Source organism: Musa acuminata, chromosome BXJ2-9, assembly GCF_036884655.1.
Source record: "Musa acuminata AAA Group cultivar baxijiao chromosome BXJ2-9, Cavendish_Baxijiao_AAA, whole genome shotgun sequence".
Classification (NCBI taxonomy): Eukaryota; Viridiplantae; Streptophyta; class Magnoliopsida; order Zingiberales; family Musaceae; genus Musa; species Musa acuminata.
In genome coordinates, this window is record NC_088346.1 from 4,871,627 (window position 1) to 4,896,083 (window position 24,457).

At 38.1% G+C, this 24,457-nt stretch overlaps 4 protein-coding genes and 1 long non-coding RNA gene across 5 annotated transcripts; 2 read left to right on the forward strand and 3 right to left on the reverse strand.

Annotated features, from left to right (window-relative positions):
• Positions 1-221: 221 nt before the first annotated feature.
• Positions 222-647, reverse strand: LOC135623994 (zinc finger A20 and AN1 domain-containing stress-associated protein 2-like). Its single transcript, XM_065127462.1, has one exon. It carries the CDS (start codon positions 645-647, stop codon positions 222-224), a length of 426 nt encoding a protein of 141 aa, XP_064983534.1.
• A 48-nt stretch (positions 648-695) lies between these two features.
• Positions 696-2,089, reverse strand: LOC135622713 (protein JINGUBANG-like). Its single transcript, XM_065124780.1, has one exon. The coding sequence runs from the start codon at positions 2,056-2,058 to the stop codon at positions 835-837; it is 1,224 nt and encodes a 407-aa protein (XP_064980852.1). The 5' UTR covers positions 2,059-2,089; the 3' UTR covers positions 696-834.
• A 5,950-nt stretch (positions 2,090-8,039) lies between these two features.
• Positions 8,040-11,933, forward strand: LOC135622714 (uncharacterized). Its single transcript, XM_065124781.1, has 6 exons — positions 8,040-8,191; positions 8,290-8,625; positions 10,290-10,326; positions 10,425-10,661; positions 10,746-10,793; positions 11,156-11,933. Exons 2-6 carry the CDS (start codon positions 8,324-8,326, stop codon positions 11,636-11,638), a joined length of 1,107 nt encoding a protein of 368 aa, XP_064980853.1. The 5' UTR covers positions 8,040-8,191; positions 8,290-8,323; the 3' UTR covers positions 11,639-11,933.
• A 991-nt stretch (positions 11,934-12,924) lies between these two features.
• On the reverse strand, positions 12,925-14,819 carry LOC135622716 (uncharacterized). The gene is made up of 2 exons (XR_010491151.1): positions 14,680-14,819; positions 12,925-13,203 (listed from the first exon to the last, which is right to left on the reverse strand). It is a non-coding gene; the product is annotated as an uncharacterized LOC135622716 (long non-coding RNA).
• LOC135622715 (actin-related protein 3-like) lies at positions 14,661-24,325 on the forward strand. The gene is made up of 10 exons (XM_065124783.1): positions 14,661-14,953; positions 16,179-16,413; positions 16,496-16,720; positions 19,531-19,677; positions 20,710-20,802; positions 21,414-21,533; positions 22,813-22,923; positions 23,001-23,123; positions 23,199-23,297; positions 23,963-24,325. The coding sequence occupies exons 1-10, from the start codon at positions 14,907-14,909 to the stop codon at positions 24,041-24,043; spliced, it is 1,281 nt and encodes a 426-aa protein (XP_064980855.1). The 5' UTR covers positions 14,661-14,906; the 3' UTR covers positions 24,044-24,325.
• Positions 24,326-24,457: the final 132 nt, after the last annotated feature.

The following is a 24,457-nucleotide window of genomic DNA, read 5'->3' on the forward strand; positions in this document are numbered from 1 at the left end:
CTTTTATGCTACTTTGGAACAAAAGCTAATCTTTCCATTATAATTTCATTAATACTAATTTATGAATCAATTTGGGTTCTAAAGAAAAGCTCATTTATTAACCTGTGGAAAGTAATCCATGCCAAGCAATACGAATTGAACTACCATATACCAAATCATCATCATCATCATCCATTGCTTCGATTAATCTAATCGACGCCATTAATATTCTTGCGTCTTCTTCAGATCCTCCGTAGCTTGTCCTTCACGACGACGGGGTTGGCCTCGGCGATCGCCGCGCGGCCATGCGCCTTGTAGTCGAACGCGCACTCGTGCGTCTCCGGGAGGCGGTGCGCCGCGCAGAACGTGCTCCCGCACCGGCACTCGAACCTCGCGCACAGCCTCACCTTCTTCTTGCACTTCCCGCACCGGTCCGCCGCCTTCGGGGGCTCCTCGCCCGGGTAGGAGGAGGACGGCAAGGCCGCGACCTTCCGGCTCCCGGCATCGGACTCCGCAGCGGCCGAAGGCGGCCGCATCTTCTCGAGCTGCTCCATGAGGCAGACGTCTCGGTAGCACCGAGAGCACAGGCCGCGAGTCGCGGGGCTGCCGAAGAAGCCGCAGCCGCTGGCGCAGGGCGAAGGGTTCTCGCGGTGCTCTCCGGAATCCATGGCGACAGAAAACTCAAAGTCTCTGCTGCTTGGAAGCGATGCAAGGCAAAAGAAACGAGCGAGAAAGTGGATTGCTAGAACGACGAGGTAACATATATATAGAAGATTTACTACATAGTCCGAATCAGATTCGGACTTTTCCTAGTTGGATTCGGATTCCGAAGCCTACTGGGGAGAGGATTTTGTTTCAATTTGTCTTCATATTCTTTACGTCGGGTCCGGATTCTTCAGTAGCCGAAATCCGGACCCGCCAGATTCTGACCTCCCCATCCAAACTCCCACTGCAAACCCGATACTCGTCATCCTTATCCTCCTTCCCCGAGTCGACCCGAACCGCTACCAGCGACCTCACTCCGGCCGCGTGCCCCTGCATCACGCCCAGGCAAGTGTAGCCCTTGCCTTCGCCTTCCCTGCGCCAAATCCTGACCGTCCGATCGCTGCTTCCGCTGAAGAGCACGTCGTCGACGCAGGCGAGGCAGAGGATGGCCTTCCTGTGCCCCCGCAGCGCCCCCGCCACCGCCATGTGGCCCGCCGACTCCTCACGCTCCCACACCAGGATCGACCTGTCGCAGGCGCCCGAGTACAGCACGGCGCCGTCGCCGCTCAGCGCCAGCGCGTTCACCGCCGACCGGTGTCGCTCCAGCGTCGCCACCAACCTGTGCCGGCGCCGCCGTCCCTCCTCGACCAGGGAGCGCGTCCACGCCCTGATCCTCCCGTCCGCTGAGCCCGTGTACACCGTGCCGTCTCCGGCCACGGCCACGGCGTTCACCGCGTCCTCGTGGGCCGGGACGGACTCCAGGCAGCGGAAGTCGCTGCCGCCGCGCCAGACCTTGAGGGTCTTGTCCCACGAAACGGAGTAGAGGAGGCCCTCGCGGAAGGCGACGGCGGACACGGCGTCGGCGTGCTCGACCCACAGCCGCTTCTTGTGGCGGCGGACGGCGACGTAGTTACCAGGGAGGGGAAGACGGCGGAGGCGGTCCGCGACGGTGGGGAGGGTGGCGTCGAGGCGGTGCCTGCCGGAGCGGACCGACCGGCGCCACGCGCGGATTCGGCCGTCCTGGTGGGCGGTGAACAGCCTGCCGTCGGGGGAGAGGGCGACCGACTTGACGAACCCGGCAGACGGCACCCCCGCGAAGGTCTCGACCGGGCGGGCGGAGACGAGGTCGAAAACCGTGATCTCGGACTCAGACGCGGAGTAAAGGAACGAGGAGGTGGCCGAGACGGCGAGGGCGGCGGCAGAGGAGGAGGACGTGAGGGCCTTGATCGACGACAGGCAGAGGTGGGATGCGGAACAGCGTACACTGTCGGGGTAATTGTAGATAGGGACAACGGACTGAAGGGAGGGGAGAGAAGGGAGGGTCCCGACGGAGGTGGCGTCGTCCTCCGTACTGGAGGGAAGGCAGAGCGACATTGCAGATGCACCGGCGAGAGTGGGAAGCGGAGGGGGGCGAACTACTTATCGTGCGAATGACGTAGCGATCGCGAGCTGCGTGGCGAAGCCAGAGAGAAAGAGACGTGGGTCCATCAAGTGGGGCCGAGAACTCCGCGTTACAACCGCATCCACATCTGCAAGCACACGTGCTCAGCGCGTGACGACTAGGTGCACGAGATGAGTACAATTCTGCGTCACAGCTCGGTTCTGTTTCGCCGACGTGGAAGCAGTAGAGTAAAGCCCTTTATCTCTCATTTCCGGGGGCTCCACACGCTTCGGTGACCAAATCCACAAACCCTAGTTTTGTCCCGCCAACGCTGCATGCCCGACAAGCAGTTGCCATGCAAGCGCTCAGTGATATCCAGTTGTATACAGACCACACCTCGTAAGCTCCAGGAAGGTATCCATGGCACGAAGACTACAGTTGGATGTGATAAGACACATCTGATAATGAGAAATATATGAATAAGAGCAACATACCAAGTGTTACATGGCAGCAGAAACAAGACAAAAGCAACATGGTTAACGGAAGCTGGCTTCACAATAATTGACACGAAGAGGACCATGGAACATAGACAGTCAAAAGACATCTTCTCCAGAGTTTGCATGTCAGCTTCTCCGTAGAGTTGAATTGCATATCATCTTCTACATAGACTTTGCATGTCATCTTCTCCGGGAAAGCTAAAAGTTCAACAAGTGCAAAGTGCCTGATTCATCAAAATCTGACACAAAAATAGCTGAGCATAAGAAAAAACCAAGGTTAAGTTGTCTCTCACTGTGCATGGATCTTTTACTTTCCATTGATCCGATGATGCCAAGTGAAAATTGTTAGTGTAAACAACTTTATGCCGTGGCTTCGGGGCCGACGTGGCTTGGTTGGGGTCCGAATGATGGGGATCTGGCACGGCCCCCCTCGAGATCGTCCGGGTGGTCGATTACGGTGGTCCGATCGGGCCGTTGTGTCGGGAGGAAGGCTTTTCCGCAGCGTCGGGAAGAAGCGACCTCGTCCTGATACCTGCACACAGCTCAGGTCGGAAGCTCGGCCGGACCCCCCGACGATCAAGTTAGACAATGTGGAGTGGAGTTTTTTGTCTGCGTTCGTCCCCCCACTCATTGTTTAGAACTCGAGGGTATTTATAGGGGAGTTTATTATTTCCTGATGTGCCCGCTTGCAGAGGGCAGGCTCGTACTCCTAGTAGCATCTGACACTGGTATTGGCGTGGTGGGAAGGACCGAACTGCCGTAGGGTATAGGCGCGCCTCGATCGTCGTCCTCCTCTTTTTCGGCCAAGCATGTTGGGTCGGACGACGATGAAATCGTTGTCTGAGAGCGGATGACGTCGGCGCATGTCGCGTCGACATTATTGTCTTCTTTGGGTAGAGTGTCGTTCATGGCTGACGTCGTAGCGCGTCATGTCGTCATTATTACCCTCATCAAAAATTGCATCAAGGTCACTGATGTGACCTTCCAAAAAGAGATTGTGAGCTCTCGCAGAACTGTGTAACATTTACTTCATTTGCGCATGAGATCCCATTAAATGCAGCAGAATTATTTACAGAACAAGTGCCAATGCTGTCGTCTTCTGCTGCTTCTCTTGGCTCAAGATCAAACACAGAAGGAACACATGAATCCATAGTATACCTATCTGGCATCCTCAGTGTGTGTGCCCGAGCTACTCGAGGGTTAGGAAAACCTGTGTGGCACCTGCAGTAACTCCCATGGAGCTAAGCATAGTTTTCGGTGCTTCGTTGAAAAGCTACCGGTTAGCATGGACCACACTGCATGCATAGTTCAAATCCATAGTCTCAGAAAAGGTAGGCGTGATGAAGCGCACTAATTGAAGTTGTTTTGATTGTCGTGGATCTTCTTCAGACATGGAGGGTCACCATGCTGGTGCAGCAAAGGTGTCCAAGAGCAGTGATGTCGAAAGAAGCCTAGAGCTCTCTTGTAGGCCTGTAGCTCATCGAGTTCCATCGTCGGAAGGAGCTCCAGAAGGTACGCACTATTTTGACGATGGCATGAGCTCATCATATTCCATGAAGCACGTCCATGTCTCGGCGCTGAAAGTATGGTGTGATGGACATGGCAGTCGGCATGCTGCCTGTCGCTGAGGGTTGGGCATCGAGGACGCGTAAAGAAGGTAGTCGACTGTGGATCACAGTGAGTTAAGTCCTCGGTGTCGTGTGTCAGGACAAAGAAAGGATGAGGAGGAACAAACAGCTCGGAGTTAGGTCAAGTTGGCTGAGGAAGAAGAAGCATTGGCTGTGTATTAGATTGAGTCTATAAAGAAAGGTGACAAGGGGAAGAACTGATCTCATGATATCGAGTTGTTCTTGCAACACCAAATAATCATCAAAGCTGTTTCAGATCCAGTGAAGCTAAATATAGAGAGAGATTCATGCCATTTCATGGGTGTTTATGTTTCTATGTTCTGAGACATCATATAATATTTGTCTTTGATTACTAGTAATAAACTCACATATGAAGCTTACGCCTATAATAACAATAATTATTTAAGATTATAAATCTCAATTATTTGATATCGATTTACATGAAACATTTATTGCATGAGATAGATAAAACTAAGAGTATTTAAATTCTTATTAATTATATTATATATTAAAGTCTTTTATTAGGTATTTATATACCTTTACTCATTATCATTTTACTACTTCTATCCAATATCGTATTAAACTAAATCCTCTCATTTCATCTAGTGAAATCTAAGAATTCACGAATGTTGTTTGCTATCGTTAGATTCGAAGGCGCATCATTTATTTGTCTTTGATTACTACGATCAACTCATACATGCATGAAACTTATAAGATGAATCAAAATCAAATTTGTTTTGATCTCATGGCAATATGGCATCTACTTCATGATATAATTGAGGCCACTTATGACATAGCAATATAGGAAATTTTTTAGCAGGTGTTTTACATGGCGATCACAATGTTAGTTCTTAATGCTATTTTTTTTGTTTATTATGTTTTTATCTTCAACAAATTTGATGATCATGTTGCTATAAGAACAAAAAATGAGTATTTTTCTTTAAATACCGATCATAAATGATTAGTCCTCTACTATATATATATATATATATATATATATATATATATATATATATATATATATATATATATATATATATATATATATGTTGACTTAAACATACTATGATCTTTGATAATGAATCTACTATATACGTGATTGTCACGTGAGATCCAAATTACCATCCAGTCATCTTCTTATTCATTATGATAATAAAAATAATCATAATTTTTATTTTTATCCATTATAATAAAAAAAGTAATTCATCATTTATAACAGATAAGACAAATTATAAGTTTTTTTTTTTTTGCATTCGAGAAGACATCATAAATTTTATTTCTCTTCAATATATAAAGATATATCATGAATAAGGAAAGAGGGAATGATCATTTCACCTTAGATCAATCTTGAATTCAGATAATCCTACGTATAAGGGTTTGGACCATGTCGAGTTGACCAAGATGTCAATAATATTTTTCTCTAACAATCTTAAAAAATTATATTAAATTTAAATTTATTACTTTTGTAGGCAAACATTATTTAGATCAAAAGATATAGTTACGTTGACATACACTAAGCAAAATAATTTAGATCTTATTACCCCCAAAAATAATGCACATATTCAAATCATTTTACCATCGACATGAACTGAAAATTATTTCTCTATCAAATGTTGATACAAAAAAAATAATAATATAAATTTGCAAATGTAGTGCCCGAAAAGCCATCATTCAGCATCTAATTTTATATAGTACTGTGAAATCGACATGCACAAAGTACCTCATCATTCTTGTAGGTCACACAAGCCTCAACTTGACCTTCTCTAGGAAGAATCAATGAGGCGTGAGGCTCAACGCCTTCTTAGAAGTCAAACTAATAATTAATGCTAGCTTTTCCTTGGGAGACAAACAAGTACCAACTTACTTGTAGGCGGCAGAATCCCATGATCCGAGCCGCATGTCTAATCCTATCTTATCCTTCTTTCCTCGATTATTAATTTTGTATTTGAAATCATATATTGTGCTAAAATCGATGTGGTCCTCTCCTTTAATTTCAATGATTTTTTTACATATCTATCCTTCTCGGAGATATCAAGATCATTCATGTGTATTCTTTACATTAGCATTCATCTAGAAAATTTAGGTAAATCAAGGTTAATAATCATTAACATTAACTATTTTGAATTTTAAAAAAATATACAAAAATATGATGATACTTAAAATACTTGCACTATGCTTATAATCATAATGAGTTTTTTCTTTTCTGATAAATGGTAGACGATGAACATGAGTGTTGATCTCGGGATCTATAGTATTTAATAGATAAACAAAATAGCACCTTCAAATAATAATTGAATGTGTGTTCGGATGGAGATAGATTAACTAAATACATAATCGATAGACTAATATATTAAGCGTACATAATTTATCGAATAAAATTAAAAACCTTCGGTTAAGTTTGACATATCATTATTAGATTAATATTTTATTAAATACAATTTTAAATTATTATCATAATATACCATCATCAAATTAATACTTTTAACTAATAGCCAAATGATATTAGTGACAAAGATGAACTCTACATATTTATATATATTATAATGCTATATATATATATGATATAATATTTTAATTTTGTTTTATAAACCATGGTTCCTTCTCCACCATCCTCACTCATCATATTCCAAGAAGCTATATGACAAAAACATGCCCAATGAGTAAAATAGAAGCTACAAATGCCCCCACATGCCTTTGTTTCCTTCCTTCCCCACATGGAATATTGGAGGAGGGCACAAACTTGCAACCCTAAATGGGCAATGGGGCATTAATTTTTGAGAGCTTAGCTGATGCACAGAAACCATGGCCACTCGAAATCCGGATTCTTGTTTCAATGGTTGGCATGCATGTTGGTGTTTTGGAGATTGTGTTGTTGGTAGCAAAGAACCCCACACACACATACACACACTCTCTCTCTCTCTCTTGGACCACTTGTAAATGTAGAAGAGGCTTTTCAATCATTTTATATTTTTATTTTTAATATATCTTTGAGATGGATAATATAAATAATTCTTAAGACTATTTTTTTTCTTCTATTTTAGGATTATTAAGAAGTTTTCCTTCTTTTCTAGTGCACCTTTTTTTTCTTTCAGATATATATGAATTCCTTTTATCCAAAATGAATATTTTTATTTAATTTATCAAAAGAATATTAGGGTGTCATTCCAAGTTGACATTCAGTAATTTCATCTTCATCTCTCTCTCTCTCTCTCTCTCTCTCTCTCTATTTTCTTTATTTAGTCCTATTATATTTTTGGCCCAATTTTTTTTCTTTTATTTTTACATGTTTTTCTTTTTTTAGTCCATCTACCTAATTCACTACCCCTCTTAAGTTGCATTGACCATATTAAATGTATAAAGAAACAGTCATTCATAGTTCTATAACTTATCAAGAGATGTCTGTCTTAACTGAGTTTAATCTAACTTATTATCCATTGGCCAACCATAAGCCTTTCAATTACTCAGCTCAATAACTTATATGACTCATTCAATGATGGTGTCATGCAGCTTCAGGTCAACCACATGTCAATTGGATCATGAGCTGAGGTGGCCTAACCCAACCATGGTCAAACTCTCTCTCTCTCTCCTCTGTGGATAAGCTCCACATACTGTTCATAATTTGGTAAACTTAGCATATATGTGATTTTTGTATTTCTCTCTCTCTCTCTCTCTCTCTCTCTCTCTATATATATATATATATATATATATATAATATGTATCAAACATCATGATTTATCGATTGTTCTCTCATCCCTTATATGGTCTGTATTTATCCATATTATTTATATTTTAATATAATAAATAATTTAAAAAATATTATAGAATATAAGAATATTAAATTTATGAGACAGCATTGGTTGATCCAACAAAAGATCTAATGAATCGAAACTTGAATGGTGGAAAAAGCAACAAATACTGTGAAGTGGAAAGCAAAGCTTTCGGCTTTGGGATGAAAAAGAAAGAGAGGAAGAAGAAGAAGAAGAAGAAGAAGATCAAATCTAGTTAGATTGACCCCCCGAAATCCAACAGCTTAACTCGTTCCTTCCTAATATAGTAATATTATCTCCCTTTCCGTACTATATCTCTCTTCTTCTCACAGGGAGACACACACCCACACGGCGCCGGAGAGGGAGATGGGTGGGGTGACTTCCTCGGTGGCGGCGAAGCTGGCCTTCTTCCCGCCGTCGCCGCCGTCGTACGAGGTGGTGACGGAGCCGGAGTCAGGGGTGGTGCGACTCAGCTGCTTCCCCCACCGCGAGAACGTGGAGGTGCTCCGCCTCCCCACCCGCCGCGGCACGGAGATCGTCGCCCTGTACGTCCGCAACCCCTTGGCGGCCTCTACCCTCCTCTACTCCCACGGCAACGCCGCGGATCTCGGCCAGATGTACGAGCTCTTCGTCGAGCTCAGCATCCACCTCCGCGTCAACCTTTTGGGGTACCTCCTCCCTTCTCTCTTTCGCTTTTGGTGTTGAAAGATCAGATTCTGATGGTTGGAGAAAAATCTATGCTTCTGAATCGTAGCCAAAAAAACAAAAAAAGGGTTCTTTGATGCAGTTCTGAAATCCTCGAGTCAATTTCACATTAATTTGCTTCTTTTTGGAGTAGATCACACTCTCAGATGAGTTCGATGTGATGCCCTTCTCCTATTTGTGCTCTAATTTAAGTGATAAGTTAGATTTCCTCCGGATTTGGGTCTATCGAGACTTACCTTTCAAGCTCAAGATTGGTACGAGAAAAGCAATTTCTGTTGACTTTGATCAGTATATCTCATTTGCGGATACAAGCAATCTGATGATTAGAAGGTTGTTTTCATGTCCAAAAATCTGATTCGTTGGTCATATTAGAAGAGATATGTTCTGTTTTGTTAAATGTGTGAGTAGCATGATATTGTTTATCTATTGACTACAAATCTAACTTTAGAATAATAGCATCACGAAAGGAATGATCTTATGCGTGCCATAAATTAACAAGTCTCTGGCCTTTGACGTTGATGACATATCTTAAAATCCAAACAAACCAAGAAATCACATATTTGGTTATCTGTCATTTAAATGCTTCCACAGTGCCTTCATTGCATGAATAGTGTGGATCTGCCCCTACATTCATGTCTTCGTATTAAAATCGTTCACTGTCCAAATTATTGATTTTGGATATGGTTCCTTCATTATCCAAATCAAGGTGTCAAATTTTGGTTTGGTATCGATACGGTACACTTGCATACCAATCATTACGAGTTTATTAGGGGAAGGAGGCAGAGGCAGAGGAGGAGGAGGAGAACGAGAAGAAGATGAAGAGGTGGATGCAGGGGCGGCTAAGGAAGAGTTGATGTAGGGGGAGGAGGAGGATGATACAGCAGTGAAGTATATCGAGGAGAGAAAAGCAAATAAAAAAAGACAATCATAACGACTATCATTATATTATAAAGAAAAAACTTTCCATATGTTAACTTATAACCTAGTAAGCCCGATACAGTGAGCTTACCTAATTAGCTTTGTTTTGAACCAGACCGAACAAAGTTTCATAGTTCACTTATCAGTAAATACAAAGTCTTAAATAATGATCCATATTACCATCTAATTAATTGACAAGCACACTACCTAGTACATCATATATGAGTTAATCTTGTTGGGATAAGCTTATATATGAGTTGACCTCAAAACAATGTTCTTCTACTAACACTGGTGAGCTGAGCAGCTTATTATCAGCTGATGTCCCTCTGAGTTCTATTATTGAGCTGCATTAAATTTGTTGGACTGACATTGAAATCTTTATTGATCTGTAAGATATATCAAACCATGAACCTTTCTGTTCTGCAAAGCAAACCTGACTCATCTTTATGATCATACAGTCACTTTCAGTTTTTGCGAAACCTGAGGTAAGAAACTCTGTTTTCAGGTTTGCAGACGTATGTTCATCAACATTTGTCCTTGTCATTCTAAGTTCTTTATGATAAGTAAAATGCTACTAAATAACTAAACAGTTGTCGGTATTGCTTAATACCAACATTTATAATCTACTCCAGTTGCTTTATTTTTTAGTGCTGGCTTTTAACTCATAACTCTTTTCCCTAACTTGGCTGAAGCTTTCATATGCTTGCAGGTATGACTATTCTGGATATGGGCAATCATCCGGAAAGGTTTATATGCTCATCTCTCTACCTCTGCTTGATGACTTTTTTTTTTTTTTTTGCTTTAATAGGTACAGGGTAACTGAACAGATTTGTCATATTTGTAGCCAAGTGAGCAAAACACATATGCCGATATAGAGGCTGCTTATAAGTGCCTTGTCGAGATCTACAGTGCTAAGGAGGAAGAAATTGTCCTCTATGGTCAGTCTGTCGGAAGTGGACCGACGGTGAATTTGGCTGCCCGACTACCTCACTTAAGAGCTGTCATATTGCATAGCCCTATACTCTCCGGTTTAAGAGTGATGTATCCCGTAAAACACACATATTGGTTTGACATCTACAAGGTTAAATTTCATGCAATTGCTTATGTTCCTTGTTTTTTATGGTTCAATTGTGTATCTTAAATTTTTTACTTTCATTTTGTCCAGAATATTGACAAAATATCATCGGTCAATTGTCCTGTGCTGGTAATTCATGTGAGTATATCTCTCTTACATTCTATTCTGAATATAATGTAAATGAATATAATATAAAATGTACATGAGAAATTTCCATCCTGAAAGGAACTTGTATTACTACTGACAGAAAAATACTTAAATACTTAATTGAGCTACTCCTTGAATTATGATGACATGATAAATTTTATGTTTGCATCTTCGAGGAATGTTATATGATATCTGCATCATTGCAAGTTGGATTTGTAGCTTCAGAGCTATTCATGGGTGCATAAACAATGACCTGTATGCAATTTCCGAGTTAGAAGTTCTCCAATTTTTCATGTCATAATTATTTCTAAATGTAATTACAGGCACTTACTAATACTTATTTCGATCTGCAGGGAACATCAGATGAAGTTGTGGACTTCTCTCATGGCACAAAGCTTTGGGAATTATGTAATAAGAAGTATGAACCGCTTTGGCTCAAAGGAGGAAAGCATTGTGACTTGGAGCTTTTTCCTGAGTACATCAAACACCTCAAGAAGTTTATATCTGCGGTCGAGAAATCGCCTTCTCAGAGGAGCACCTGGAGAAGAAATGCAGATCAATTTGAGCTATCGAGGATGAGCACCAGCCGCTTGGAGCCATCAAGGATGAGCTTTGGTCGGAGAGAAAGATCTAAGCCAAGCACTGCAAAGTCTAAAAGCAAGGATCAGACGTCTCCCAATGTGGAAAAGCAGGAGAAGATGAAGATATCATTTGACAAAACAGAGAAGTCCAGGAGAAGTCTGGATTGCTTCAGACTTTCCGGGAAGCACGTCGCCGATCAACCGGATAGAGGACGTCGGAGTGTCGACAGATTGGATAGGATATGGGCCGGTTGAAGTCTTAATTTGTTTGTGGAATCCATACATGGGCTTGATTGTGTTGGGAGAAGTATCTGTACATTTATTTGTGCTTACCAATCATGTAATCTGTTTGTGGATGTTTATATGGCAATGAGTGGATGCTGAAAAGGAAGCCTAGATGACAAGTGATTGATGCTCTTGGCTTATAATTTAGCAACATTTTTATTCTTGATGTTTAAGCAGCTTTAACAGGGTGGAATAAGTGTAGTTGTTCATGTGGTGTGTATGTAATTTGTTCCTGTGGCAATTGACAAGAATATTTGGGAATGAAGCTAATTCTCCTACAATTGCAGTTAATTTGTTCCATTGATTTTTTTCATGAGGAGATAACTCCTTCTGCCTCTTTCATTGAGAAATATTAATGTCTCCGGGGAGAAGGATGCTTATAGTAAGACATGGAGATGTACAATGCCATAGAAATATGCAGGTCTATGTCATGGTACTCTGCTAATGCAACATTAGTGATCTATAGGACTTTGAGTAGATTTGTAGTTTGTTTAATCTGAACATTCTGCGTTTGCTACAAAGGTATTTTTCTATCCATTTGAGCAGATTATGCTTCACTTTTCCTTCATATATTTAATTGTTCCATGAACAACTATCAAAGGGATATATTGTGATGGATGTTATCAAATTGAAAATTATGGCTGCTTGCATCCATCAGTTGTCATCTACTTCAGATGAAAATTAGACATTTCAAAATCTGTTCAGTATCATCATAAAGAAAAAGAGTTTATGTTAACAAAATGGAGAAACTTTATGCTTGTACTGTACATTATTACAAAAATAAAAAAAAAACAGATAACAAAATTTTATGGATATAAAAGATGCTGCAACACAGCAAGACTTGGTGAACAACACAACATTCAATAATTTACTGGAAAGGTCAATTTAAGTAACAAATTTGAAGATTCTTGCCATGTCAAGAATCAGCTACCATATCATATAAGAAAGGTTTCAGCACAGATGTATGTCAGAGATAAAGAGGCTAACTAACACAGCACACTTGTCCCAATTTAGCACCATGATCACATTAAAGTCATGATAATTATCAATCTGGAAGCTAATAATTGATGCCAATTATTATTGCTAGACATGCTAGACATGCCTTAAGCATCACAGTATGAATGTAGGCATGCTTCAATATCCAAAATAAGCTAAAATATAATTGATGGTTGAAATGTATTCTTAAGGATTTAGCACTTTTTCATTTGGAACAAACCAACAAGACTGCTTTTATATATGTCAGATTGAGTTCTTGATAATGCAAAGTTAATATACTTTCAAATCCATTCAAAAGTCAAGCTTATACATGATAATGAGAGGAAGTTCAACATATGACCCCCTATCTTATTGCCAGCATAAAATGGCAAGATAACATCATTCTGAGAGAAACCAAAGCATTAGCAAACTAAGTTTGCCAGTGAATCAAGCAGTTCAAACAGTAACAAAAATTACATAAGTGAATCCTTCTGTTTTGCTTGAGCCAGCAGCTCTCCTCTGAGTTGCTTAATCTCCATTTCCCTCTCCAATCTCTCATTCTGAAAGAATGGAAGTGAATCAAAACCACAAAATCATATCAGAGGCATAACTTAATCAAAGAAAATAATAAGATTTTCTAAAGGCTATAATTGTTGCACATCATAGAGCATTTGTTCCATATAGTCAGTCATATTCCCTTATCCAGTTTACATTACTTTTATGACCAGAAAGTCCCTAAGTTATGACAAAAAGAACCTAAGATTGGTTATTTATATGTTGGCTAAGAAAGAATGCATAGTCCAGCCTGATACAACATCCAAAATAGAAGATCATTACCACCCATCTCCTTGGAGATCAATATGAGTCTGGGCAGACCACTGGCAGTGAAAGACAAGTGACAGGAGGAGCAAAAGGAAAAAGATAAGAAAATGAAAATGTGGCAGGGGAACTTTTAAACCTTGATAATGTTTATTCCAACTCCTTTACTCTGCAGATCACAACTGATAGGTTTGTTCCTTTTTCTAAGTTGCATCTTTTACAAATTGTTTAACTTCATTGTTGTCAAAAGCTCAATATTTCAAAAGGATAATTTTTCACTTAATTAACTATATTGGAGCAATAAAAAAAATTATACAGGATGCAAACTGGTACATTCATCATAAAAAAAAATATGTTTTTTTCAAAAGGTATTTCAGGGAATATGATAAATAAATGATGGTGATATTAAAAAATATTTTAAGAATTATAAGAAATAAAGGGAGTCTTTCCGATAATATAAAAAAGAATTACCTATCAGAAAAAAAAGAAGTTTTTTTTTTCTGATAGGTAATTCTTTTTTATATTTGAATTAAAAAAGTATATATATATATATATATATATATATATATATATATATATTTGAATCCTACTATGATATTCAAGTGTTCCTGATATCCTTAATTTATTTTTGACTTATTATAATATTTTAAATAATATTATAGTATTTTTTATTATCAAAGTACTAAAACTACCATAAAACTATTAAAAAATAATATAAAGTGACATCATATTTTAGGTTTTACATAGGTTTGATTAATGTTATGAGTTCATTTATATAATTTATAACTTTATAGTATTTTTGTTGTTGTGACCAAGATATTAGAACTGTAACAAACCAAAAATACTCTAACATACATGAACAATATAATCTTTTTTTGAGGAACAATTAAAATATTTTTAAATTAAAAATAAGAAATAAAGGGCGGCTTTTGGATAATATAAAAAAGAATTACCTATAAAAAAATTAAAAAGAAGTATATATTTTTTTTAATTTCGGGAATTCATATTTAGCGCCCCAAATCAGCAACATTTGGCGGAGTGGAAACGGAAAACATTTTCGATCATGTTAACAAATGATTAAGATCAACCACACGCAATAGCGTCAAATTTTGGCTTGGCCGCAACAATCGATGGAACAAAAAAACAAAAAACAAAAAGAACCGCAACGCTTTTTGCATCGGATTTTCTTAGGGCTAATAAACCGGGGGCAGACTTACCTCGCTTCGTCCGGGACCTGTCGGAAGCCGAAAGGGGCGGGCGATGATGGATTTCCGTTGAGCCGCCGCTGTCGCTTCGGATCCACGCTGCCCCCCTCCTCCTCTTCCGCATTATCGCATCGAGATCTACATCAGCGCCGCCGCCGACGGCGCCACTACCATGAGCGGTTGCCCCTCGCGGTGCCACGCCTCGGATCTCGCCGGCAGATCCGCCCTCAAATATCCAAATGGACGCTACCTCTCGCCCAGCTGTGGTCATCGACAATGGCACCGGGTATTTCCTTGTGCAATTGCGTGCTTCTAGTGTAAATCGACTGCTACTTTGATTCCTGGTTGCGTAAAAGTCGTGAATTATAGTCAAAATTAGTTGATGAGTTGACGACAAAGCAAGGGATCATTTTGGAGGAGACCTCGAGGATGTAGATTGAGATGTTGAATTCCTTTTTCGTCACTTGTGGATGCATCTTTAGGTTCATAAGTTGAGGGTTGTGAATTTGGTGTCGATCAGAAAGGGATTGTGCTCTTGAAATGATCCGAAGGTGAAGTGTGTGGAATATCGAGGTTGGAGTGATACGTGAGAGGGCATGGAATACGTGGTCGACTGCAGATACCAGATGGCCATAAAAAGCGGGGTTAATTGTTAGACCGATGCTATGGCTGTGGTACTTTGCTAGTGTGTAACAGGGTTTTGTTGATGCTTCTCGGCATGTGTTCCTTTATCTGTTGCGTGTTACATTAATGGGGATGTGGGTTCTGGAAATTAGTAATACGTTTTCTGATATGATGCCTTAACTTGCTTTGAAGTAAAATTGACAGCATCAAATGATGCTTTATTGTTCAAACACAAAGGCTGTTGTGAAAGAGGGAATGCCAAAGGTTCAACAGATGAAGAGAATAAGGAAAACGATATGTGAATGGTCCAGAAAATTTAAACTGTATTGTTTTGGACTAAGTGAATTATGCCATCAGTACTAGGAATAGCTCATCAGTTTTTTAAGGACATTTCAAAGGTACATTGGTTAAAGTGGATATATTACTTTCACAGGAAACTAAACGATCGAATTTTTTAGAACTAGCAAGATTTTCCAGTTTTCAGTGATTGTTTAGTTGCTTCGTCAAAGGATTATAGAGGATGGTCAAGTTACTCCTTACCGAACTGAGAGAACAAAATTCGAGACACAGAAACAATCTCTTCAAGGATAAGTATAATTAACTCTTCCATACTTCACAGGCGGGAGCCATGCTGATTCATCCTTTGGCAAAGGATTATCAAGGTCATTATGATGATCTTTTGCAGAGAGATGGGTTGAATATCATATTGTGATTTTTTTATTTAAATTTGGTTTGTTTGGTTCTTTTATATGAATATGACCCTTGTTGCTGAATAGTTGATGAGATTTGATAATAATCTTCCATTAGATTGCAGTCATGTTTGAAATAGTTCTAACTTCTAACTACATATCTGCTTACATGATGACCTGAAGCTTTTCCATTATTAGGTATACAAAAATGGGATTTGCTGGCAATGTCGAACCTTCGTTCATCATCCCAACCATAGTTGCTGTCAATGAATCTTTTTCGAATCAACCAAAGAGTTCTAGTAAGGGAAATTGGCTCACACAGCATACTGCAGGTGTAGTGGCGGACCTTGACTTTTTAATTGGAGAAGAAGCCTTAACATGTTCTCGCTCTAGTAATATGTACAGTCTTAGTTACCCCATCCATCATGGTCAGGTATGATAGTGGCAAGATATACAGGTCCATTTAATTTTATTTTTTTGTGGATTTTTTTGAGCATATAGTGCCAATTTTGCAGGTGGAAAATTGGGATACGATGGAAAGATTTTGGCAACGATGTATCTTTGATTATTTACGTTGTGACCCTGAAGATCACTATTTTCTTCTAACGGAGAGCCCACTTACTGCTCCTGAAACCCGTGAATATACAGGAGAAATCATGTTTGAGACCTTTAATATTCCTGGATTGTATATAGCAGTCCAACCAGTTCTAGCCCTTGCTGCTGGTTACACTACTTCAAAGGTACTTTCAGCTACCTTTTTAGGACATTTTTTATTTTTAAGGTGGCACATGTGTTAAGTTACACCTAGTTTTTGTTATGTAGATTAACACCTAGATTGCATTTTGATCTTGAGTTGAAGAAATTACTTGGTTCAGATAAATATACACCATTCTTGCTTTTTAATTTTATATGAAATGACATGCATTTCTTTTATGATTTGGAATCTAGGATAATTCCTGCCTTGAACTTTTAGTTACTTGTTTTGTGATTGATTCTAAGATATGAAAACTTGAGCCATTTATAGTATGACAAAGATTTGGTAGTAAGTTATTGCGAGTGTTTTGTAGGATTGCTTCTTTTGGCGCATAAGATTGTACAATGAATAGCATCTAGGTCTCATGCTGTGCCCCTTTCAAATATTATAATAGACATGAATTTGTTCTCTCTAATGAATGTGTTTTTGTTGTAGTTACTAGTTACGGTGTAAGTCGAGAAACTTGAATGTGATCTGGACTCATTTTTTTGGGCTAGGTGTTGTTCGAGATAAAATCATTTGAAATTTTGGATCCAAGTCTGGCTTCAACAATTGTATACCAGATCCCATCTAGACCAACATTGTTACTTTGTACTTTGAATAAAAAGTAAAAATTTGTATGCTATTTATATAGTTTTTGGTTTGCTTTAAGTGATTTCATTAGTTAGTGAAAGATTAGAATTAGTTTCTTTAAGGTTTTACAGTTCTTATAATATAAATAAGATGGAATGTTTCCATGACTTTTTGAAGCAACAATAAAAAAAGAAAATAATGGAAGAATGATGACTGCTTTCTTCAGTATTTGGTTCAAGGCAAGTTTTCAAGGTGCATGGGACCCCATCAAGATGGTATTATTCTAGTCCATTTCTATTTTCTCTTGTTTTAACTTTTTGTTGTTTATTTGTTGTTCTTGGCATAAATAAAAAGATTCTGTTTCTTTATTGTCACATCCTTGATTTTTTTTTTCCATAGGATTACAACATATTTTCATAGGTACATCAAGAGCCAAATAAATAAATATTACTTTATTAATAAGCATAAATTATAAATATTTATTATAATTTATTTATTCATGAAAATAAAAGTAAAAAATAGCCATAGGCTTTATTGAGAAACATAGTGATGTCAACTTTGAAATAAAATCCAACTGGCTCTACCTAGCGGTAGAGGAAGGTCTACTCTCTATTAAAATCCGGTCTAGTGCTATTAGGAGGTTGTTTAGAAAACATAAAACAAAACGAAGAAATTTTAGTAACGCTGAGTAGGAACCCTTATAAGTCAATTGTAAAATAAATACATATCCAAAAGTTAATCATCCTACTAGCGTATATCAAATACAACAAGATGAAGGAGGAGGCCCATAGAACAAGATTTAATATCCATCCCGGGACCATCAATATGTATCGAGATTTGCATCAAAGTTATTAGTGGCGTGGTATGAAGTGAGATATAGCAGAGCTTGTGTCTAAAATCTAAATGTCTGGTTTGCCACAAGTGAAGATAGAATATCAAGTACCTGTGGGAAGATTGCAAAAGATTCTAATTCCAGTATGGAAATGGGAGTAGGTCTCTATGGATATTGTGATAGGATTATCCAAGACTACAGAAGGATATGATGAAATTTGAGTAATAGTGGACATGCTCACTAAATCTGCTCACTTTCTTCCTATTAACAAGAAGTATTCCTTAGATAAACTAGCAAGTTTATACATTAAGAAGATCATTCGATATCATGGGGAGCTAATTAGTATTATTTTTAATGGAGATCCAAGGTTCATCTCCATGTTTTGAGGAAGTCTGTAGAAATCCTTAGTTACACAATTAAAGTTTAGTATAACTTTTCACCTCCAAACGGATGGTCAATATGAGAGGACAATACAAACTCTTGAAGGCCTCTTATGTGCCTTGGACTTTGGTGGAAGTTGGGATATACTTGCACCTAATTGAGTTTGCTTACAACAATAGCCACCACTCTAGTATACAGATGACCCAATTTGAAGTTCTGTATGAGAGAAAGTGTAGGTCACTTGTGTACTAGGATGAGGTGGGAGAACAGAAGCTTTTGAGACCTACGATGATTCAAAGAGATGCTGATAATGTTCGAACTATATGTGTAATACCTCGATTAATTCTATATCGAAAGTGGATAAGACTAAGATAGACTTATAAGAGTATGATGAGTGTACTATTATCGACTTCAGCTTAAGTATTTTGTCTAGTGGTTTGTGTTCAATGAAGTTGACAAGTCAGTTAACTTATTAGGCATGGGTTATAACATTTGGTAACAGAGTCAACCTAGTATTCGAACATGGTAAGGGGGCTCGAGTAGGAAAGGACTGTCAGTCGATGGAGTCAGAGGAGTCATCACGACATAGAGCCACCATTGTGTTACGTCTCACATGCATTATGCTAGAGTTTGATCTAGGCTATGCTTGGCCTTGATGAGGACATCAAGCCCTTAAGTGGGGGAGTTTGTGATACCCTAATTAGTCTTACATCGGAAGTGAACAAGACTAACATAGACCCATAAGGGTCTATTGTGTGTACTACTATCAACTTTAGGCTTTAAGCCCTTAAGTTGGGGAGTTTGTATTCTACATCCACTAGTCCCGCCTTCACATCTATCTATCTTGCTTTTACTCTGATGATGTTTATAAGTTTGTACTTTGCATTCTCTGCCATCTAAAACTGAATTTCTCATTGTAGTTCTTTGAGATTGTATATAGTCTTATGGTTCATATTAACCAGTCTTATAATTTGCCTTATATAGTTTATGTTGACCAGTACAATTTTCAGTGTGAAATGACAGGTGTTGTAGTTGATGTTGGAGATGGTGCTACACATGTTGTTCCAGTTGCAGATGGTTATGTGATAGGCAGTAGTATCAGATCAATACCTATAGCGGGCAAGAATGTTACCCAGTTCATTCAGCAGCTTATGAAGGTAAAAGTAAATGAATTTACACCTATTCTTTTTAAGTAATCCAACATATTCTAAGTAATTTAGTTCTGCATTACATTTTGGGCAAAGAAATTTGTAACCATTTGATGGATCATAAATAAAAGGGTTTTGATAAATTTTTTAGCATAGAACTTGTTGAAATGAGACATCTGTTTACATTTTATATGTTCTTAAATTCATCAATTCTCTCTTCAAGATTTGCTTTTCTTCTCATATTATGTTTTCATTTTCTTGACTTTCTTGTTGTCATAGGCATGCATCAACTGATTAACATCATAAAAATATGTCTCTTATGACCTGTTTGGCTCAGATAGACAGGCATGACCTATTTTATTAGGTAACTATCAAATGTCCCAAGAGGGAAGGATAGAAGCCAAGAGGTCCTACGTGTGCAGACTTCTGGAGATGCAGAGACCAGCGGTTTTAAACAAATTTGGGACCATGTCTTTGGGTGGATCTCGAGAAGCAGTCTTCATGTGACAAAGTTTTTGGTGCTGAATAGACTCTCACCTCCAGTAGTAATACCTATTACTGTTTGTTATGCTGACTTAACCTTTGGCCTTTTGATTTCTTCAATTTTAAATAGTGTTATGACTCTCTCTGATTTATTGGGGGTGGGTTGGTATGTCTGAGTTCCACCTAAGCTGAATGATGGCATCATTCGAAGGTGCTAATAATGTCTTGATAAGGGCCATACACCATGAAAGATAAGCTTGAAAAAATTTGCCCATGTTGAATCTTTAACGGTCATCAAGGACTGAAACTTGTAGGTAGGTCAAGGAAACTTAATTATGTTATTCACATCAACTGTAAATTTTTTGTTTTCAGAATCTTCGTGTCTTAAGCATAAGTATCCATTTTTCAACTTCAATGAGGTGTGGCTATTGTTTTAGCTAGAACCACTTGGATTTTGATTTTGCAAAAATGCTTGGCATGAATTTGGACACTGTTTTAAGAAGCACACATTGTGGCATATGTCCTGGTATTCACGATTAGCTATTATCATTCCTATAGGAGAGGGGTGAGCATATACCACCAGAAGATTCTTTTGAAGTGGCAAGGAAGATTAAAGAAGCATATTGCTACACGTGTTCAGACATTGTAAAGGTAATTTGCTTTCTATTTATTAGTTAATACATGATTTGAACTCAGGAAGGGGAAATATTGGCTTTTGATGCTTCGTGTAAATTTTTCTTAATGCTGTATCAACTCTCTTTATGAATACCGCTTTGTGGATGATTAAACTTCTGTTTACACATTTCTTGTGTTTTAAGGAAATTACTATAATTAAAAGACTTCATTTGGACATTGTCTGCTGCATGTAGATATGTTCATCATGATTAGAATGTTTCTTGGGTAAAATGATCATTAATTTACACAAGATCTTAGAGCATAAAAGATGTGCATTAACTCCATAGAGATGATCCAGTAAAAATAAATCCACTCATAAGTGGCCATTTTAAGTATATATTTAACTACTTTATGGGATTTAATTGTCAGTAAAATCATGTTATTGGATTTCTTATCAATTTAAATGCAACATGCTTATGTGATGTGGGAGCTCAATAGTGTTCTATGATTTTCTCATTCTTAAACTTCGTGTGAGATATCTAGTTAACTGCTATGAATTATGCGGCAATAGATTTAGCAATAAGAACTTCTAATAATTGTTAGCTGTTATATTTTCAATGACTAATTATTTTATTTTATGATATCAGGAATTCAATAGGCATGACAAAGAGCCTGGTAAATATACAAAGCAATGGGTTGGTACTAAACCAAAGACTGGGGTGCGATACTCTTGTGATATTGGATATGAGCGTTTTCTTGGTCCTGAGGTATAAATCCTATCTTGCCACTTCAATTGATTTTGGCTTTCAGACAAATTCTTATCATGAATAGTTATGACAAAAATTGTCATAATATGTCCATATCATGCAGATTGTCTTTTGATATAGCAATTTGTAATATGAAATCCTCACAAGATTTATTTCAACTGTTGTAGAGGTATTGATTAAATTGCTCTTTCATGAAATGCTATGAACCAAATCTTTTTACAAGTGATTTAAACTGATTTTTGGATTATCATAGTATCAAAGCAGGTAATTTTTTCAAATTATTTCTTCTCTGTCTTGTTTCCTTCAAATTGCTAACCTTGTTATGGTATCAGTGTTAGAATTTCTTGAAATAATCTTTGATTTGGAATCTGGAAATAGTAGATAACTACCTTGATGTATTAGATGCGATGAAGCTTGGTTTTTACCATGGTCGCTCCAGAAAGATATGAGCTACAAATATATACACTGACATTGCAGAATACCATGTTACACTTTTTCTTTATCAAGGGCTGTGGTAGAGGCTTGTGTCATAACTTTTAACTTTCTCGTGATCACTAAGCAAGCTATTTGATAAGATAGTATTTTATTATTTAGTTTCTCCGCTAACTTTGTAGATGCTACATCCAACTGGTATCATCATTAATGATGCGCAAACATATTTATGCTGTACACTTCATCAGACCTGAATAAATTCTTGCGTTTCTAATCACCTTCTACCAGTTTTTGTCCACAGATGACTTAATGGATGTATTTTTTTCCATCTCAGGCGTTTCATGTGTCTTAATTTCTCCATAGCCAAATGTCTAATTTTTTTGGGCTTTAGTCTTTCCTTTTGAAGTCTTTTTGGAGCCCATTTGTGCTATTATCTGCTGGCCATTTTGGCTGGAAAGGATTTTGTGGCTATGGGGTTGACCTTCTGTTTGCTGTCATCTGGCTTAGTTTGGTCAAACTGCATTGCAAAATTTTAAATTTGACATTAATTTTCAAAGCTTATGGACAATTTGAATAATGTGTTTTTGTGGTAATAGTCCTACTGATAATGAGCAGTTGTTTTGTATGTGTTGCTAAAGTTACTCCATGGACTTCTAATTTTTTGAACCTTTTACTATTTTCAATACAATTTTGGAGTTTGTATGATATGTTCACTTCTTTTTCACTAATAAAGCAGGACTGCATTCACAACATCCTGTTGTTTGTTCATTACCGTTGTTTGTATTTACATCTTAAGCATATGTTGTTATTGCTGTTTGTTTCAAAAATTGGTTTGTTATATGTGCAGATTTTCTTCCATCCTGAGATATACAATAGTGATTTTACCACTCCTTTACCTGCCGTTGTTGACAAATGCATTCAATTATCACCAATTGACACCAGAAGGGCTCTATATAAGGCAAGTGTTCAAATATTGTGGCTTCACAATTGAACTTTCCAGTTTCTAGTCATCATACATTCATGTTACTGTCTCAGAATATAGTGTTATCTGGGGGATCAACCATGTTTAAGGACTTCCATAGAAGACTGCAACGAGATTTGAAAAGGATAGTGGATGCACGGATTGTCACATCTGAAGCCCAATTCAAAGATGTAAAAGTAAGTAGTCTAATAAAATTCAATCTTCTTCGGCTACTTGTATAGGGTGCTAATTTTTTGTTGTTTGGACTCTAGGCTCAACCCATTGAAGTTAATGTTGTCAGCCATCCTATTCAGAGATATGCAGTTTGGTTTGGAGGTTCTGTGCTTGCATCAACTTCTGAATTTTATGGGGTAATTCTGAACTCGACTTAATGCATGCAATTATCTAACTAGCTAAAATAGGAGAATAAAAGCGCTCATTTAAGTGAGTAAAAGTGTCAAACTCTATATTATGTTTATCAAGTGATTTATAATCTTTGCATTGTATGTATGACAAAGCATTGGTTTCAGTAGATATTCAAGTCCAGATACACTTTTAATCCATTGGGTCGACCATGATTTGTAGAACTCAAGTATGATTTACTTTAGGTTTCATATCTGTAAATTTTTAGGATCTTTATGAACTAGAATGTGATTTTCTTTAGAACTAAAGTATGATTTACTTTAGTTCAGAATGATCCTAAAAATTCTGAACTAAAGTACGACTTGTAGAACTAAAGCAGATATTCAAGTTATCCGTATGACATATATGTATGATCTCAAACAACAGAAGCCCAAATTTACTAGATCCTAAAAATTGATACAAGATCCTAAAAATTGATACAATCTTACCACCATATCAGCTCATTCAGAATGATTCTTTGGGACCTCAAACATTTATAAGAATAGATCAGAAGGTACACTGTCTTTTAGTTAATACTCGAAGACATTTGTAATTGTAATCTTTTTTTTTACGTCACTGTGAATGTTTTCCTTGCATTGTGGATTTAAATTGGATGCTTCCCTTTTTCATGTAGGCTTGCCACACAAAAGCAGAATACGAGGAATATGGAGCTAGCATATGCCGAACGAATCCTGTCTTCAAAGGAATGTACTGAAATCAAAGGATTGAATGCCAGCATAAACAAAGTTCATAATCTTTTATGAAGCCACAAACGGGCAAAAATCATTCCCAATCTGTACATTTGAGAGGCAACCAGAGGGGATTTTCAAGTTGTATATTAGATGTGTCATTGCCTCAGGTATGAATTACCATAGCAGTGATCTCTGAATACCCTGTTTGTGTTTTTTGTTTGGGTTATTCAGCACATATTCCTGTAAACTTCTATGGGATTATTCAGAACAAAGATGATATCACACCAACTCTCTCTAAGATGTCATATACTCTGTCCAAGCAAATGAACTGCCATGGTTGTGTTAATATTTCAACTGCACCAAATTATTTACTTTTAGAGAAATAACAAACTTGAGCAGAAGCATACTTCTTTGATGTTATCGGTGCAAATGCCATT

Excerpts from the sequence above, each read along its gene's own strand:
- LOC135623994 (XM_065127462.1), bottom strand. The coding sequence starts at position 647 with ATGGATTCCGGAGAGCACCGCGAGAACCCTTCGCCCTGCGCCAGCGGC.
- LOC135622713 (XM_065124780.1), bottom strand. The coding sequence starts at position 2,058 with ATGTCGCTCTGCCTTCCCTCCAGTACGGAGGACGACGCCACCTCCGTC.
- LOC135622714 (XM_065124781.1), top strand. The coding sequence starts at position 8,324 with ATGGGTGGGGTGACTTCCTCGGTGGCGGCGAAGCTGGCCTTCTTCCCG. Across the intron at positions 8,626-10,289 it reads CTCCGCGTCAACCTTTTGGG|GTATGACTATTCTGGATATG; the intron begins GTACCTCCTCCC and ends ATATGCTTGCAG. Across the intron at positions 10,662-10,745 it reads ATTGGTTTGACATCTACAAG|AATATTGACAAAATATCATC; the intron begins GTTAAATTTCAT and ends CATTTTGTCCAG.
- LOC135622715 (XM_065124783.1), top strand. The coding sequence starts at position 14,907 with ATGGACGCTACCTCTCGCCCAGCTGTGGTCATCGACAATGGCACCGG. Across the intron at positions 19,678-20,709 it reads TCATTCAGCAGCTTATGAAG|GAGAGGGGTGAGCATATACC; the intron begins GTAAAAGTAAAT and ends TCATTCCTATAG. Across the intron at positions 23,298-23,962 it reads CAACTTCTGAATTTTATGGG|GCTTGCCACACAAAAGCAGA; the intron begins GTAATTCTGAAC and ends TTTTTCATGTAG.